At 52.4% G+C, this 16012-nt stretch overlaps 1 protein-coding gene across 4 annotated transcripts in view; it reads left to right on the forward strand.

Annotated features, from left to right (window-relative positions):
* Positions 1-3001: 3001 nt before the first annotated feature.
* Positions 3002-16012, forward strand: part of CD9 (CD9 molecule) — a 38461-nt gene continuing 25450 nt past the window's right edge. Inside the window, exons 1-2 of one of the 4 annotated variants that reach the window (XM_508947.8) lie at positions 3002-3320; positions 3625-3806. In XM_508947.8, coding sequence (XP_508947.2) covers positions 3741-3806 — 66 coding nt within the window. In that variant the 5' untranslated portion in view covers positions 3002-3320; positions 3625-3740. Of the gene's footprint in view, positions 3321-3624; positions 3807-16012 lie in introns of those variants that run through there. The other 3 variants (XM_009424662.5, XM_054663986.2, XM_063785411.1) reach the window with 3 other exon arrangements.

The following is a 16012-nucleotide window of genomic DNA, read 5'->3' on the forward strand; positions in this document are numbered from 1 at the left end:
CGGCTCACTGCAAGCTCTGCCTCCCGGGTTCACGCCATTCTCCTGCCTCAGCCTCCTGAGTAGCTGGGACTACAGGTGCCCGCGACCACGCCCGGCTAATTTTTTTGTATTTTTAGTAGAGACGAGGTTTCACCGTGTTAGCCAGGATGGTCTTGATCTCCTGACCTCATGATCCTCCCGCGTCGGCCTCCTAAAGTGCGTGGATCACAGGTGTGAGTCACAGCGCCCAACAAGAAGTGCATAGCTTTTTTTTTTTTTTCTTTTTGAGACAGAGTCTCACTCTGTCACCAGGCTAGAGTGCTGTGGCGCGATCTCGGCTCACTGCAACCTCCAACTCCCTGGTTCAAGGGATTCTCCTGCCTCTGCCTCCCGAGTAGCTGGGATTATAGGTATGCGCCACCATGTCTGGCTAATTTTTGTATTTTTAGTAGAGATGCGGTTTCACTATGTTGGCCAGGATGGTCTCGATCTCCTGACCTCGTGATCCGCCCACCTTGGCCTCCCAAAGTGCTGGGATTACAGGCGTGAGCCACTGCGCCCGGCCGAGAAGTGCATAGCTTTTTAAAAAATCTTTGTAGCTATCTTATTTAGGAATGGGAGGCAGGTTTGCCTGTGGCAGTTCCCAGCTTGATTTTTTCCTTTGGCTTATTGATTTTGGGGTCCTAAGATTTATTTTCCTTTCACAATACTCTTGTACAGGTGAGGAGACTGAGGCCCAGAGAGGAGGCTGCCTGCCTAACATAGACCAAAGGGTCAGAACCAAGAGTAGAACTCAGACCCCCTCACTTCAGGCCCAATGCTCTCATCACATAAAAAGGATGCCTTGATTATACGAATGTGGCACTGAACTATATAGGCTGACCCCAATTCTTTCTTCAGTGTAAACAATAATAGGAATAGGAGCAACAGGCAGCGTTTCTGCAGCGCTTCTGTGGCAGGCAGGTTCTAAGGCCTCCCTGTGGATTTCCTCTGTCAACACTCACGTTTACCCTAATAAGTCATTTCTATTATAAACTTAAATATTTACTGAACTCCTCCCACCAGTAATTGTTAACTTGGGAGAAGGGGGAGATGCGATAAAATCTTTCTTTTCCTAAGACCTGTCTCCCAAGATAGATGGACGCAGGCCCAAAAGGGCACAACGGAACACTGACTGTTTTCCGGCCTCCTTCCCACCCTCCAGGGTGCTTCACACTCCTCCTCTGTGCTGGAATCATCCTGGACACTGGTTAGGATGTGTAAAGTCAAGCATCACCAAAATTCCTCTGCTTGTCCTCTTGGCATTAGGCTCAGTTTAGGCCCTGCCTCTCCTTCCTTGTCCTCCTTCCTCCCCATGTACCACTATCGGTTTCCCCAGTGCAGCCAGCTGCCCGCTTCTGTGTCTTTGCATATCCAGTTCCCTCTGCTTGGAATTCCCTCCTCCACATTGACTACTGACTCCACCTTCCCAAGTCAAGTCAGCTGCTGCAATGTCCCCTGCTCTGGGAAGCCTCCCGGACTCAGATTGACGTGGGGATGTGCCCTGTGCCCCTACTTGTTACTAGCTTCTGCTCTCTGCCTCTGATCTCTCCCTCCCCTTCCCGCCCTGACACCTCATGGGGTTTTGCCCTGCCTTCTCCAGCCTTTATCCCATTGCCCCGCCTTCATTCATTCTTCTCTCACCTGAACTACTCCACAGCCTCCTAGCAGATTTGCACCTGGTCCTCAGCTCAACTTTCATCTACCACTGCTCCCCTCATATTACCTGATTGTGTCTCCCCAAATACAACATCTCCATGTTCCACGCAATCCCCTAAAGCACTGAGCCAAGGACTGGAGATGCCAACAATGGTCCTGGTTCTCAAGGGGCTTCCTAACTGCCCCTCCGGCCTTCCCCCACCCAACTACCTAAAACACAGGCAGAGAACCTCTGAAAACACAGCAGATCCAACCGTTCCCCTGCTTGAACCTTTCGGTGGCCCCTAATGCTCAGAGTGCAAAGTCCAGGAGCACAAGGCTCTTTCTCACCTTCCCACAAACCACCCCGTGACTCCAGGCTCCAGCCCAGAGCCCAGACAGCCCCTGCCCCAGCCTTTGCCCAGGATTCTCCCTTGGCGGCAACTTTCCCTGTGGTTCTGCAGCATCATCTCCCAGTCTGGGTCAGAGGCCTCTCCTTAGCCTCTTAGCCCCCAAGCCTCTCCCCGTAACTGCACCTATCACCCTCAAACCATTGTCTGGCTGCCTGTCTCCTCCCACACTGGTCCCTGAGCAGAAACAAGGGCTAATCCACGTTTTTCAGCTCCTACCCCTAATGAAATACCCTAATAGATACTGAAAAATGTTTTTGAACCAATGAGACAAGTCTACTGATAATAAACAGGCAAATAACAGCAATGTGCTAACAGTGGCTGTTTCCGGTGAGCAGAATTTTGAGGTCTGTTCCTTTCACTTCTTGGTATTTCGGTTGGTTCTGTAATGACTGTATCTTGCTTTTGTAATCATAAAGGACAGTAAAGGAAACTTCATTTTGAAAATAATACAAAGGGATTCTGGGACTTCAAAAGAAGGGGACTCTCCTCGTCCACTCCAGAGAATCAGGAAAGGAGTGTTTAAAGATCCACAGAATTCCTACAAGTGACGTGGGGGGGACCAGCCAGCCAGGGCGCATGCCGGCCAGCGAGTGGGGTGGGCTCTGGGTCCGGGAGAAGTCAGATCAGTGCTCTGTACAGGGCCTTGAGGGCAAGACGAGGAATTTCGACTTAGGTCCTTGAATCTGGAGAGCCACAGAAAGTTTGTGAGCTCAGGAGAAGCGCTCCAAGCTCGGCATCTGGAGCAGTTCAAGGCAGCAGCGAGCAAGTCCAAAGACGCAGGAGGGAGGGTGGGGTGGAGGAGTAGAGAAAAAAGAGAAGCCCTCTACAAACCCTTTTTCCCTCTGGGGCAACTAAACCTCAAGTGCAGGAAGCGCTTGGGGACTGCCCAGCCCCCAGCTGTGTTATTATTCGGTGATAGGTACTTGCTAATTACTTCCAAAAGCCTCCCATCTGTCATCCCACCCAGACTGCGCGCTTCTAATTCCTCCTACCCCACATGCTGTGCCCAGTGAAAAGTATGGTCAGCGAGCGAAGGTTTGCAAGGAGACAGACGAGGGCGAAATTAAGCCAGGCGGCTTCCCTTTAAATCCTCGCAAAGCAGAAGGGCCCCTCACTCTGGCAGCAGGCCTTGGCCAAGGGGCCTTTAGCCCAGACGACCCGGGGAAGAGTCTCCCAAAGCAGAACGCCCGGTCCGGCGCCCAGACCAAACGCGGGGGAACCGGAAGGGCGAGGCCTCCACGCAAGTCCGCGGTAAAAGTGGCAGGGAGTGGCTGCCTGCAAAGACCCCAAGACGGCTGGAAGAAGGAGTGGGTGGCGGGTGGGGGTTAGGGCGACTAGGCGGGGAAACAGGGAGAGGGTCGGGCTCCGCGGGGCAGCTGGGGCCGGGGCTCGCCGGACCTGGGCGGGGGCGGGGGGCGGGGGGGGGGGTGCGGCCCGGGCGGGGCCGGTGGGGCGGGAGGCGTGGCCGGCGGGGGGAGTGGGGGCGGCTTTTCCCGGCACATGCGCACCGCAGCGGGTCGCGCGCCCTAAGGAGTGGCACTTTTTAAAAGTGCAGCCGGAGACCAGCCTACAGCCGCCTGCATCTGTGTCCAGCGCCAGGTCCCGCCAGTCCCAGCTGCGCGCGCCCCCCAGTCCCGCACCCGTTCGGCCCAGGCTAAGTTAGCCCTCACCATGCCGGTCAAAGGAGGCACCAAGTGCATCAAATACCTGCTGTTCGGATTTAACTTCATCTTCTGGGTGAGTGAGCGCGACTGCCGCGCGCTCCTCTCAGGGGCCACCTGTTCGCGGGCCCCGGACACTGGCCGCGGCTGCGAGTGCCGGCAGCTGGCACTGCCCGCACCGGGCAGGCACCGGGCGGGAAGAGAGAGCGCCCTGCGGCTGCCAGCTGGCTCCAAGGCCGGGTCCAGAGCCGGGCGGGACGGCCGCGACGGGCGCATTCGGGTGGGGGCTCATCACCGCCCAGCCGGCGTGGGGAGCCGGGCCCTCGTGAGATGAGGCGTGCGGGAGGGTCCTGAGCACTTGAGCTCGCCTAGGATTTGAGCTGGGGTGTGTGTCTGCTCCCAGCCCAAGCCCCTCCGAGTGCCAGAGGGGAAGGCAGGGAGAAGCGGAGCACCCCTCTTTGGGCCAAGGCCCTGGAGGACTGTGGCGAGCAGTATGGCTCGTGACCGGGTGGGGTCTCCCAGGTAGTAGGGGGCGCCAGGAAGGGAGGGTGCGGGCACGGCGAGAGCTCAGCCAAGAGCGGCTCTCACTTTTATGCAGGAGCGGCAGGGGTGCCTCGGCCGCGGGTCCGGCCCCGGGACCCAGTCCCTGAGAGTCGGGGGCCCCTCCACCCTTGAGGAGGAACCTCGCAGGCCCCCGTTCCCTCAGACTTTGATTCTGAGCCACCGTGAGAGCGCCAAACTCCCTGGTAGCTACCTGAAAGACTAGCTTGTCTTGATTTCTTTCAAGGACGATAAGTATCTTCACTGGAGAGAACTCAGAGTTCGGGAGAGGAGGGGGCAGATACCTATCTGCGCCTCTAGTGGGATGAGTCCTGTGTGTGCATTTCCGGGAGAGATCAGGTGCCAGCCAGCTGCCCGCCCAGGAGAGCCTTGGCCTTGCCCTCTCCCCTCCCCGCCAGCCCAGGCGGCCCACCCAAGGCCAGGCAGGGCGCAGAGCGGACGTTCATCTGGAGAGGCCAGCGGGGCCAGGAGCTCCAGGGACACCTGCTGCAGGCCACTCAGCCTCTACAAATGGGAAGGCTGAGAGGCGACAGAAACAAGAAATAGGAAACCCTTGTGTCCTTGTTTCTATAGCCACATTCCCTGCACACACATGACAATACTTGCCGCTCTGCAGGCAGGAAGAGAGTCTCTATGCCACTCTCAAGATAGATGGATGTAGAAACAGGTGCATGCCACCAGAGTCTTGTAACAAAAAAGTGCACTTGGCCAGGCACAGTGGCTCATGCCTGTAATCCCAGCACTTTGGGAGGCTGAGGCAGGAGGATCGCTTTCATCCAGGTTCAAGACCAGCCTGGGTAACATAGTGAGACCCCATCTCCACAAAAAATAAAAAATTAGCTGGACGTGTTGGCATGCACCTGTGGTCGCAGCTACTCAGGAGGCTGAGATGAGAGGATGGCATGAGCCTGGGAGGTCAAGGCTACAGTGAGTCATGATTGCACCACTGCACTTAGCCTGGGTGACCTAGTGAGCCCTGTCTCAAAAAAAGTAGAAAAGAAACAAATGCACTTATTCCCCCTGGAGCTGGTCACTGAGGTCCCCACAAGCCTCCTTAGGGAAATCTAAGATTTACTCCTCCCCAGAGCTGAAGGGGTGGTTGAACAGTTTTTCCAATTTGCAGAGACTGACCTCCCCCAGTGCATGAGTCACCATAACACACACCCCAGTGAGGACAGCATATAGGTGTGCTCCTTCCCAACCCTTGACTTGCTTTCAAAAGACCCTGCTGGCCGTGGGCACCCCTCCTCCTGTGTTGCCACCCACCCCAGCAACCACCCAGCTGCCACGCTTAGCTTCTTTCTTTCACCAATCCCTGGCGGCAGAAAAGTCTGCGGGAAGGCAGCTGGCCTCACCCACCCTTGACCTTTGGGAGTTTTCCTCTCCCCTCCCAGGTACAGTCTCTCCCAGCTGGTGTGTTGGTTAGTCCTCAGCTGTCTGCCTAGACTGCATCCAGGTTTGGGACTGCAGGGAAACACAGACTGCCACAGTGTTCCTCCCTACCCCCATCTGCCCCATGGCATATGCAGGAAGCTGATGCGAGGCTCCCAGGGCCACTGGTATCTACTCTGTCTGTGGCCTGCTGGCCTGCAATCTGTCCATACTGTCCTCAGCCTGCCACCCCACTCCTATTCAGAAACCCCTATGCCTGGCCCCAGCCTAGGTGCAGCTGATGACCTATGTAGTCTGAAACAGAAATCACTCACACTGGAAATGTTTGGAATGACTTTTGAAGATCATGCAGTCCAGCTCTCTTATTCATAGTGAGGCAGCAGAGGAAGAGAGATGGGGTGATTTACCCAGGATCGCAGAGACAGAGCCAGTATTACAATTCCTGGGGCCCCTACTTTACTTCTGTCCTCTTCCGTCTTCATCAGAGGCAGGAAGATGGGCAGTAGCTATGTTTTCCTGAATTACTGTTCATTTGTCCTGTATCTGGGTCCCTATGGAGATGAAGCCCTCATCCCTAGGAGATGATGTAATGAAAAGGAAGACTGTGGTCGGTCCACTTGTGCAGAGTGTTAGTCTTTAGAGCCTTTCTTGTTCTAGTCCCATGATGTAGCCAAGAGCAGGAAGCATTGTCCCCACTGTACTGATGATCAGGAAACCATTTCCCAGAGAGGTTAGGTGACTTATCCAAGGTGATGCGGCAGGGTGGTCTCAGAACTAGGTTACTTTACCCAACTGGTTTTGGCTGCTGAGTGGGAATGGGAGAAGGGTGGGAAGAAGCTCCCAAGACTCCCTTAAAGAAAGCTGTAACCTAAGGGAACTGCTTGGGTGATTATGTTGTCACCACATCCGTTTCTCTCTTGAGACCAGACATTTATAAACTTGGCATTTGGAACCTGATGTGGGCCTTGAAAAGCAGGAATTGTGAGGCCAGTGCCCAGCAGCACTTTGCACAGAGGCTGCTGAGAGGGGGTGTCCAACAGGCATCCAGAGAGAGGCCAACCTCAGTGGAGTAGGATGGTTATTGGGGGGCTGTGCCTCTTCCCTGGCCTGATCTCATCCCTGTGGGTCACTCCCTGATGGCCACAGCCAAACCAGCAAATCAGTCTGTTCTTCCACCACCTCCAGAACCGGCCCTCCTAGCTCTATTTTGATTGTTTCTACATTTCCTTCAGACCTCCCTGCCCGCCCGCCCACCCCCCAAAAAACAGTTGAGAGGGAAAACATCTTGCTGATGTCCATGTGGTAGACACACAAGTATTTCTCCAGCTGAAATGGGGAACCAGGGTTAGGGCCAGTCCAGTCTGACACATGCATGTCTGCCCTCTTTCTGGTCAGAGAGGGGGGGCAACTCCTTAGGGCAAAAGAGGGAAAGGTTTGGCTATACTGACAGAGCCCAATCCCCTCCCCACCTCCCTCAGCCCCTTTGCTTACTGTCTCTCACCCCTCGCTCACTGATGGAAACAGCAGTGTGGGGCTGGGAGTTCTCTTTCCCAAGAAACCGTATCCTCTAGACCTAGGGGAGGCTGGTGCGAAACACAGAGACCTACACTGGGAATTCAGAGACCTGGATGTGAGCCCAGCTCTGTCCTCAACTCACTTTGAAACCTTGGGTTGGTCACTTCTGTGCTCTAAGCCTCAGTTTCCTCATCTGTAAAACAATAGCTTGGAACAAATGGTCTCAAAAGGTCCTTTCAAGCTCAGTCTATGAACCCAACACCCCTACACATACCACATACAGCAGTAGAACTCTCCTACACAACCCAAAATAGGAACCAATATTGGGTACGATGTATACTATGTTGGTGATGGCCACATTAAAAGCCCAGACTTCACCATGTGTAACAAAACTACATTCGTGTCCCCTAAATCTATAAATAACAATATAATAAGCAAAATACAAGCCCTGAATTGGAAATGGGAGATGGATACCAAGGCTTGTCCTCAGAACTCAGCTTTTCTTGGCCTTTACCTCTGGAGCAAGAGCCCAGCTGGTGCTTTTCTTTCCTGTTGCTTCTCAGTTCCCTCTCCTCACCCTGGTGGGTCTCTCTCAGGGGTGTTCATTGCCCGTATACCTTAGTACTTGGCCTAGTGGTCAAAGCACCAGTCCTGGGTTCCATGTCTCATCACCAGATGGGGCTGGTGACCACCCCGCATGGTGCTGTGAGAGTTAAATGGGGAGTATGTGTAGTGCACTTAGTGTAGTAGATTGCACCAGTATCTTCCAACAGTAGCTATTGTTATTCACTAGTGGAGAGTAGAATGAGGCCCTGGGGAGGGTGAGAGCAGTTCTCTAAGAAGTGTGGAAGTCTAAACCGCAGATGTGGCCAGGAGGACCCTCCCAATCCACACACTGGCCTCCCTGCCTCTTCCTGTATCAGTGCCAACTTTGTCCTGTGCATCAAAACCCTGACTCCATTTCATGGGTTGCTACTGCTCATTTGGCTGCGGGAAGGCCCCGCTTCTGAAAATAAAATTGCCTGTCAGAGAAACCCTAAGGATCAGGATTCTGGATCTGGGCAGGGCATGGACAAGTTGGGTGGCAGTGGCAAAAGCCCCTCCCCACGGTCTGCCTTTTCCCCCAGAAGCAAGTTGCTGGGACTGTTGCATAAAATGGCTCCCACCTCCAGTGTCCAGACAGCCTGCGCTGGGGTGAAGCTGGCTACACGTGCACTGAAGCTGGCAGGCTTGGGGAGAGGTGAGCTGAGGCCAGGTATCTGCTTCCTTTGCCCAGGATTTTGATGGTCTCTCCCCTACACCCACAGTGGGTGTGAACAACAAAGACCCAGTCTTTTGATGGTGGTGAGGGTTCCTCTGCACACGCTCACACTCACGTTCTCTACCCCCTTCTTTTCAACGTGGCCCACAGCACGATTCCAGACCCTGCTCTATTGTGCTCGGAGGAAGCAGCTGCTGGCTCCAGCCCGAATTTGGGAGTGCTTTGATATGCAGCCCTCTCTAGGGCCCCGCCAGTACTGACTGTAGATGAGCCCTCTGCGGCTGCTGGGCTCACAAATCAGCCTTCTCACCCCTTCCTCCAGGAGCAGTGTTGGATGAGAATCTCCCCCTTACACACATAGATCCTGTGTTTGTTTTGTCTGCTTTTGTTTGTTTGTTTGTTTTTGTTTTTCTGTTCTGTTCAATTTTATAAGGAGGCGTAGCTTTTGGACTTGGTTGCAGGGTTGGGTTTGGAACTTAATAATACCTTGGATTGACAAAGGCGCCTTTTCTTCTAAAGAACACAAACCTTGATGGTTCTTGCCTGGGTGTGGTTCTCACCTGGGTGAGCCTGGCTGTGAGGGTAGGGGGCCTGAGGTCACCCCAACCACAGCTTCTGTGGTCCTACTGGCAGCATGTTCTAGACAGACCTGTGTGGAGCTGGGGAAAGGAGAGCAGAGAGGTTTGAGGAAGCTGCATGTTTATGTTCTGTGTTCCTCCCTCCCCCAGGTTGGGGTCAGCGGGACTTTATTTGGATCTACCACAGGTCTTTTCAACCAAAGCCTTGCAGAAACAGGCTTTACCCCGTACACACAGAAGAGCAACGACTTCCTTGTTAAGAGTCTGAAAATCTGGGTGAGAGCCTGTCAGACCCATGGCCTCAGAGAGCGGGAAAAATCCTTTGCAACTGGGAAGGAAATTCAGAAGACAAAAAAAAAAATGCAGGGGAATGGGGGGCAGGGGCTAGTCTTTATACATTTCTTTTTTTTTTTTTTTTTTTGGAGACGGTGCTGACTCTGTCACCCAGGCTGGAGTGCAGTGTTAACAATCATGGCTCATGGCTCACTGCAACCTCAACCTCCCAGCTCAGGCGATCCTCACACCTCAGCCTCCTGAGTAACTGGGACTACAGGCATGTGCCACTACACCCAGCTAACCTTTTAATTTTTTTGTAGAGACAGGATCTCACTATGTTGCCCAGGCTGGTCTCAAACTCCTAGGCTCAAGCGATCTGCCAACCTTGGCCTCCCAAAATGCTAGGATTACAGGAATGAGCCACCGCACCTGGCCTACATTTCTTAAATTTATGTTTTAAGGCCTGACTGTAGATTACTTGCCTGTTTTATTCCATGGAAAAAGTCATGCTGGTCCAGGGACATTCTCATTTTCCATCAAGTGATGGCATGCAGCCGTAGAAAGCAACATCCTGTCCCCAGATGAGATAATTTTTTTGTGATAATTTTATAATAATTGTATCTATCTGGTAATTTCCTCCCCCCGCCCCTCCAAAAATACTTAGTTGTGGATAGTTTTTAAGTACTATATCCTGTCATCCTAGACTAATACATCTTAACGTTTTTAGGGAAATTCCTTTTTAGGGAATTCCTTGGAATCAGTACGACCTGCCTCCAGAAAAATGTTATGTCTGTTGCTGGAGGCCCATAGACTTTTTTTTTTTTTTTTTTTTTGCCTTTTTCTCCATTGCCCAGGCTACAGTATAGTGGCACCATCATAGTTCACTGCAGCCTCAAACTCCTGGGCTTTACACAGTCCTGGCCTCAGCCTCTCAAGTAGCTGGGACTACAGCACACACCACTATACCCGGCTAATTTTTTTGTACAGAGAGGGTCTCTCTATGTCGCCCAAGCTGGTCTTGAACTCCTGGGCTCAAGCAGTCCTTCAGCCTCGGACTCCCAAAGCACTGGGATCATAAATGTGAGCCACCACGCCCAGCCTGAGCTCACGCTGTAAATGCCCCATATTGGTTTTTCTCCCTCAGTTTCCAGACAACCCCTGCTCTGTCCTGAGTCCCATATTTCTGCCATAAGAAGCAGGTTGCCTCACTGTCCCCGGGGGGCTGCAATGGGGGCATCACAGGGGACTTTGTGAAAGGCATTAGAAACGATAAATTCCCTAGTGATCAAGTGCAGCTCAGATGGGACAGCTGGCCTCCCACCCGTCCCTCTGACTCTCAGCTTAATCATTGCCTAAGGAGTGGTTTTCACTCGGTTAATTTAATGAGTGCTCTGTATTTCTAGTACACACGAAAAATGCAACTGTATGATCTTCCAGCCAGGTTGGGCCTCTTGGCTTAGCTTTTCCCAGAGCTTGGTGCTTCATCTTTGTTCAGGAAGAAAGGAGGTCTGTCTCTCTTCTCCTTCCCTCCAAATGCAGACGGAAAGGCTTGTCCTCTGAGGACTTGCAGAAAGGAGGAATGTCTCAGGAGGGATCATGTGGGGCGCTGCACTCCCAAGGAGTTGAGAAGCAGCCTGGTTGAGTAACTGGGAAAGGCAAAGCAGCCTGACTTGGAGAGGGGCCCGGATTAATGTGATTCCAGAGGATGTCCCGGTACAGAGAAGTTTGGGGACTACTGACTTGGAGAAAAATCAGAAACCCGGGTCTTAAGAGCCCTTCCTCTTCAATCCTTAAGCCAGGCATTGTGCCTGAGGGAAGAAATAGTGGCTCTTATGAGCTCTGCTAGAAAAGTAACCCTTCAGGCCAGGCGCGGTGGCTCACGCCTATAATCCCAGCATTTTGGGAGGCCGAGACAGGCGGATCACCTGAGGTCGGGAGTTTGAGACCAGCCTGGCCAACATGGAAAAACCCCCTCTCTACTAAAAATGCAAAATTAGCCAGTCATGGTGGCAGGTGCCTGTAATCCCAGCTACTTGGGAGGCTGAGGCAGGAGAATTGCTTGAACCTGGGAGGCGGCGGTTGCGGTGAGCTGAAATCGTGCCATTGCACTCCAGCCTGGGCGACAAGAGTGAAACTCCATCTCAAAAAAAAAGAAAAGAAAAGAAAAGAAAAGTAACCCTTCACAGCTTACCCAATGCACATCCAAGTTTCCAGTGAACACCTCTGAGCAGGCTAAGCAGCTGGTGGCTCCTGCCAAGCCCTCTCCTCGGAACTGAGCTTCACAGCTTCAGGTGCCAGTCCCTTGCTGACACTCCCAGTCTAAGCTGTGTGTTAGTCTCCAAGTTCAGAAACAACACAATACATGGGTCATAGGAGAAGAACCTCGACTGAGGCTAAAAATACCATAAAGTTAATCAGGCAGTTTTATTAATTATGAATTTATTAATTCAAAACCTATTCAAGGATTTTAGTTTTTTTTGTTTGTTTGTTTGTTTTTGTTCTTTTTTTTTTTTGAGGTGGAGTTTCACTCTTGTTGCCCAGGCTGGAGTGTAATGGTGCGATCGCAGCTCACCACAACCTCCGCCTCCTGAGTTCAAGCCATTCTCCTGCCTCAGCCTCCTGAGTAGTTGGGATTACAGGGGTGTGCCACCATGCCCGGCTAATTTTTAGTAGAGACGGGGTTTCTCCGTGTTGATCAGGCCGGTCTTGAACTCCTGACCTCAGGTGATCCACCCGCCTCAGCCTCCCAAAGTGCTGGGATTACAGGCGTGTAGTTTAATGTCTTTTAAACCTAAGTTGATTGAATGTAGTATGATAATACAGTGTACTGATTTATTAAAACTCTAAATGAAAAGATCAGCAAAATCATACTATTTGTGAACTCATCATTGCTTTTTTTGTTGTTTGTTTTGAGACAGAGTCTCGCTCTGTCACCCAGGCTGGAGTGCAGTGGCGCAATCTTGGCATACTGCAACCTCTGCCTCCCAGGTTCAAGTGATTCTCCCGCCTCAGCCTCCTGAGTAGCTGCGACTACAGGCACACGCCACCACGCCCAGCTAATTTTTGTATTTTTAGTAGAGATGGGATTTCATCATGTTGGCCAGGCTGGTCTCACCTCAGGTGATCCACCCACCTCTGCCTCCCAAAGTGCTGGGATGATAGGCGTGAGCCACCACACCGGGCTCGTCATAGCTTTTCAAGTCAATAGAAATCTGGTGTTTGAATCCACATCATGTCTTCCCTTGTAGGTGGGCAGTTGCAGTGTGTAGTGTGCATGCACACCCCAGATTTATGCCCAACTCCACTGGATGTTTTCTGGGTGGGGAGTCATCCATACCTCCCTCAGCGGCCCCGTTCCTAGAGACGGGAGGCCCTTCCCACTAAGACATATTCCTCCTGCTCTCCATGGTGCAATGTAAACATCTTTCTCGCAATGTGGGCCTGTGGATTTAAATTTATTACTGTTAAGCTCAGATGTTTTAAAGCTTCCTGTCTACAAGCCTGAGAAAATCTCTTCATACTCTCCTTTCCTCCTCTCTAGTCAAATTGTAGCCCTGGCTCCCTAAGACACAACCCTTTAGAGACCCAGACTGCAAATTTCTTTTTTTTTTTTTTCTGAGATGGAGTCTCATTCTGTTGCCCAGGCTGGAGTGTAGTGGCACAATCTCGGCTCACTGCAACCTCTGCCTCCTGGGTTCAAGCGATTCTCATGCCTCAGCCTCTTGAGTAGCTGGGATTACAGGCATGTACCACCATGCCCGGCTAATTTTTGTGTTTTTAGTAGAGATGGGGTTTTGCCACGTTGGCCAGGCTGGTCTCGAACTGCTGACCTCAGGTGATACGCCCACCTCGGCCTTCCAAAGTGCTGGGATTACAGGCGTGAGTCACCGCGCCCAGCTGGGACTGCTCATTTCAAATAGAAATTAGATTATCTTCCAGGATGAGGAGGGACACTTTGGCCTTCTTTGTCATGGGAGGCTGGCACTCTCCTCTAGGACCCTGGGGTGTGTCTTGAGAGCTCGTGCCCAGGGCTATAACACAGAGAGGCCTGTGCTGATGTCATCTTGTTCTTCTGCCCTTTGCTGGCAGGGTGGTTCTGGGGAAGGGCAGAGGCTCCGGGTCCCACTCTGGGGCCGTTTTCACGGGGGATGGAAGGACCATGGCCACCGAACGGGCTGCGGTCCCGTCTATGGACACAATGCCAATGGGCAGCTGCAACAGTGCAGCCAAGGGGAGAGGAGGGTGTGCGAGTTGCCCTGGAGAGTCCCTTCCCAGAGCGCCGCCTCTGTCCACCCTGACTATATGACCAGTGGAACCAAGGGTGTGGCTGAAGCTCTCGGGACAAAGGCCAGGGAGAGGAAGCACCGGCTGTTTTTTTTAGACTCTCTTCGAGCACCCACTACCCCCACTGCCCCCGAGCGAGGCCAGGTGTAGGTGGCATCTCCAGCCCAGGTGGCCATGCAGCTGCCCTGCTGTCAGGGAGGAGGCGCGTCTGCAAGCTGCCTTCCTTCCGGTGCACATGGGCTCCCTTGTGGCCTTTAAAGACCGAAAACACCACTTTGAAATGGGATTAGATATGAATGGGGGGAAAACAGGCAAAAGGGAAAAAATTCTGGCTTCAGAATAGAAGAAATGGATCAAAAACACAAACAGCTTAACAAAATAATTGAGAATTGGGGCTCTGCAGTCAGACCATTCTGGGTTCAAGTTCTAACTCTGCCCCTTACTTGCCCTGTGATCTCAGTTGAGCAACTTTTTTTTTTTTTTTGAGAAGGAGTCTCGCTCTGTCGCCAGGCTGGAGTGCAGTGGCACGGTCTTGGGTCACTGCAGCCTCTGCCTCCTGGGTTCAAGTGATTGAACAGCCTCAGCCTCCCAAGTAGCTGGGATTACAGGTGCCCAACACCACGCCTGGCTATTTTTTTATATTTTTAGTAGAGATGGGGTTTCACCATGTTGGCCAGGGTGGTCTTGAACTCCTGACCCTGGCGGGTGATCCGCCCGTCTTGGCCTCCCAAAATGCTGGGATTACAGGCTTGAGCCACCGCGCCCGGCCCGAGCAACTTAACTTTTGTGCCCCAGTTTTTTCATCTAAAAAATAGAAGACAATGTTACCTCCTTGGCGGGCCTGTTCTGAAAATTAAATAGTTCTGGGGAAGTGCTTAGGGTGGGCTTGTGGAACATAGATAGCAAATATTTGAGTACTTGCTGCTAGTAATTAGGTGACCTAATATGAAGCAGGAGCTCCTGGCAGAGGGGTAGGGCAGGTTGATAGGTTAGACAAGAGTTTGGGGATCTTGGCCTCCCTTGCTGGCTTGGGGCTTGCAAAGATCCCATGTTGGAGCAGGAGGGCCGTTCCACCAAGCGGTGCTGGAAGTGCTTTTAGCCAACCCTGCCACTCCAGGCACCACATGGCATTGCTTGAAAACTGTCAAGGAAGGAGCATCTCCCACCACTCAGGGCCACGCACGCACGTGGCGGCCAACTCTGCAGATGGAATGAGAGCAAGCTGCTGCAAGTGGCTAGAGTGTGTCAGCAAGAGTGTGTGCAGTCATCGCCAGACAGCTCGGCGAGGCATACACAATGGAAAACAAATGTGTGGTATTCTGGAATTTAAAGCAAAACATCCAAAACAATCCCCCACATCAGATGATTTTGGTTAAGATCAGAATGCCTGCTTTCAGTGGAAAAGGGATTTATGGGCTGGCCAGCGTATGCTACGCGTCTGGCAAGCAGGCAGTGGAAACTTGAAATGGGATTTCTTGTTTAGAAAGAGGTTACCTTGGGCTGGGGCCTCCCTCCCCATCAGCCCCAACATCCTAACGCCAGCACACTTCACTGAAGCTTTTCTCCTCTCCAGGGCAGAGGAAGGGCTCCAGGTTTTTAAATGATGCTGACTTTGTCCTTGAAAGGAGGGAAGATTTCTCAACTCGAACTTGTTCAGACCAGGTAGCTGCCTAATTTCCAGAAAGATACGCTGAGAAAAAGCTCACGGAGTTCCTCATCCTCTGCCACACCCTGGAGAGGGGACCAAGCTGTCTCCCTTCTATCAGGGAGGAGACAGGTCAGCAAGTAACCGATCTCTGCATGGCATGTGCTGTGCACGGGACAGAGGAAGAGTGCTGACAGCTGGGTCAGTCATGCCTGCTCTGTGACCACGGGCAAGTCGCTTTACCTCTCGGAGCCTGTTTCTTCATCTCTCACAGGGATGATCCTAACTAGCTCTCAGGCTCTAAGGCAGCCCACTAAGAATCAGAAGGGGCAGCAGGGCCTCAGAGTGTAATTCTAGCCTCCTCCCTGGGAAACCTCTCATGCATTGCATTACTGTTGCTCCCACAGGGAATGCTCTCTTGTAAAGTAATGGCCTGCACCAGCCTGAGGCCAGGCTCGAACATTTACACACAACGAGCCAGGCATAGCAAGGTGGTGGCACCCCCAGGCTGTAGCTGTCTAGGGCCACCTTCACCCTTCCACCCAGGAGCCCCCCAGCTGCACTAGCACCCCTGGAAAGGGAGGCCACAGAGTCAGTAGGCAGGCTAAGCATGTGCTTAGGGCACCAACAATGCAGGCAGCTCAAGGAATCCAGGGAAATAGGCACTTTTTTTGAGCTTTATCTTACAAGTTCAACTGTTTTTATGTTGAATTGTATGGGTTGTGGGGTAGGTACCATAATCATCTCAGTGTCTAGAGCACTAAATGGCC

The sequence above is a fragment of the Pan troglodytes genome, chromosome 10, assembly GCF_028858775.2.
Source record: "Pan troglodytes isolate AG18354 chromosome 10, NHGRI_mPanTro3-v2.0_pri, whole genome shotgun sequence".
Lineage (NCBI taxonomy): Eukaryota > Metazoa > Chordata > Mammalia > Primates > Hominidae > Pan > Pan troglodytes.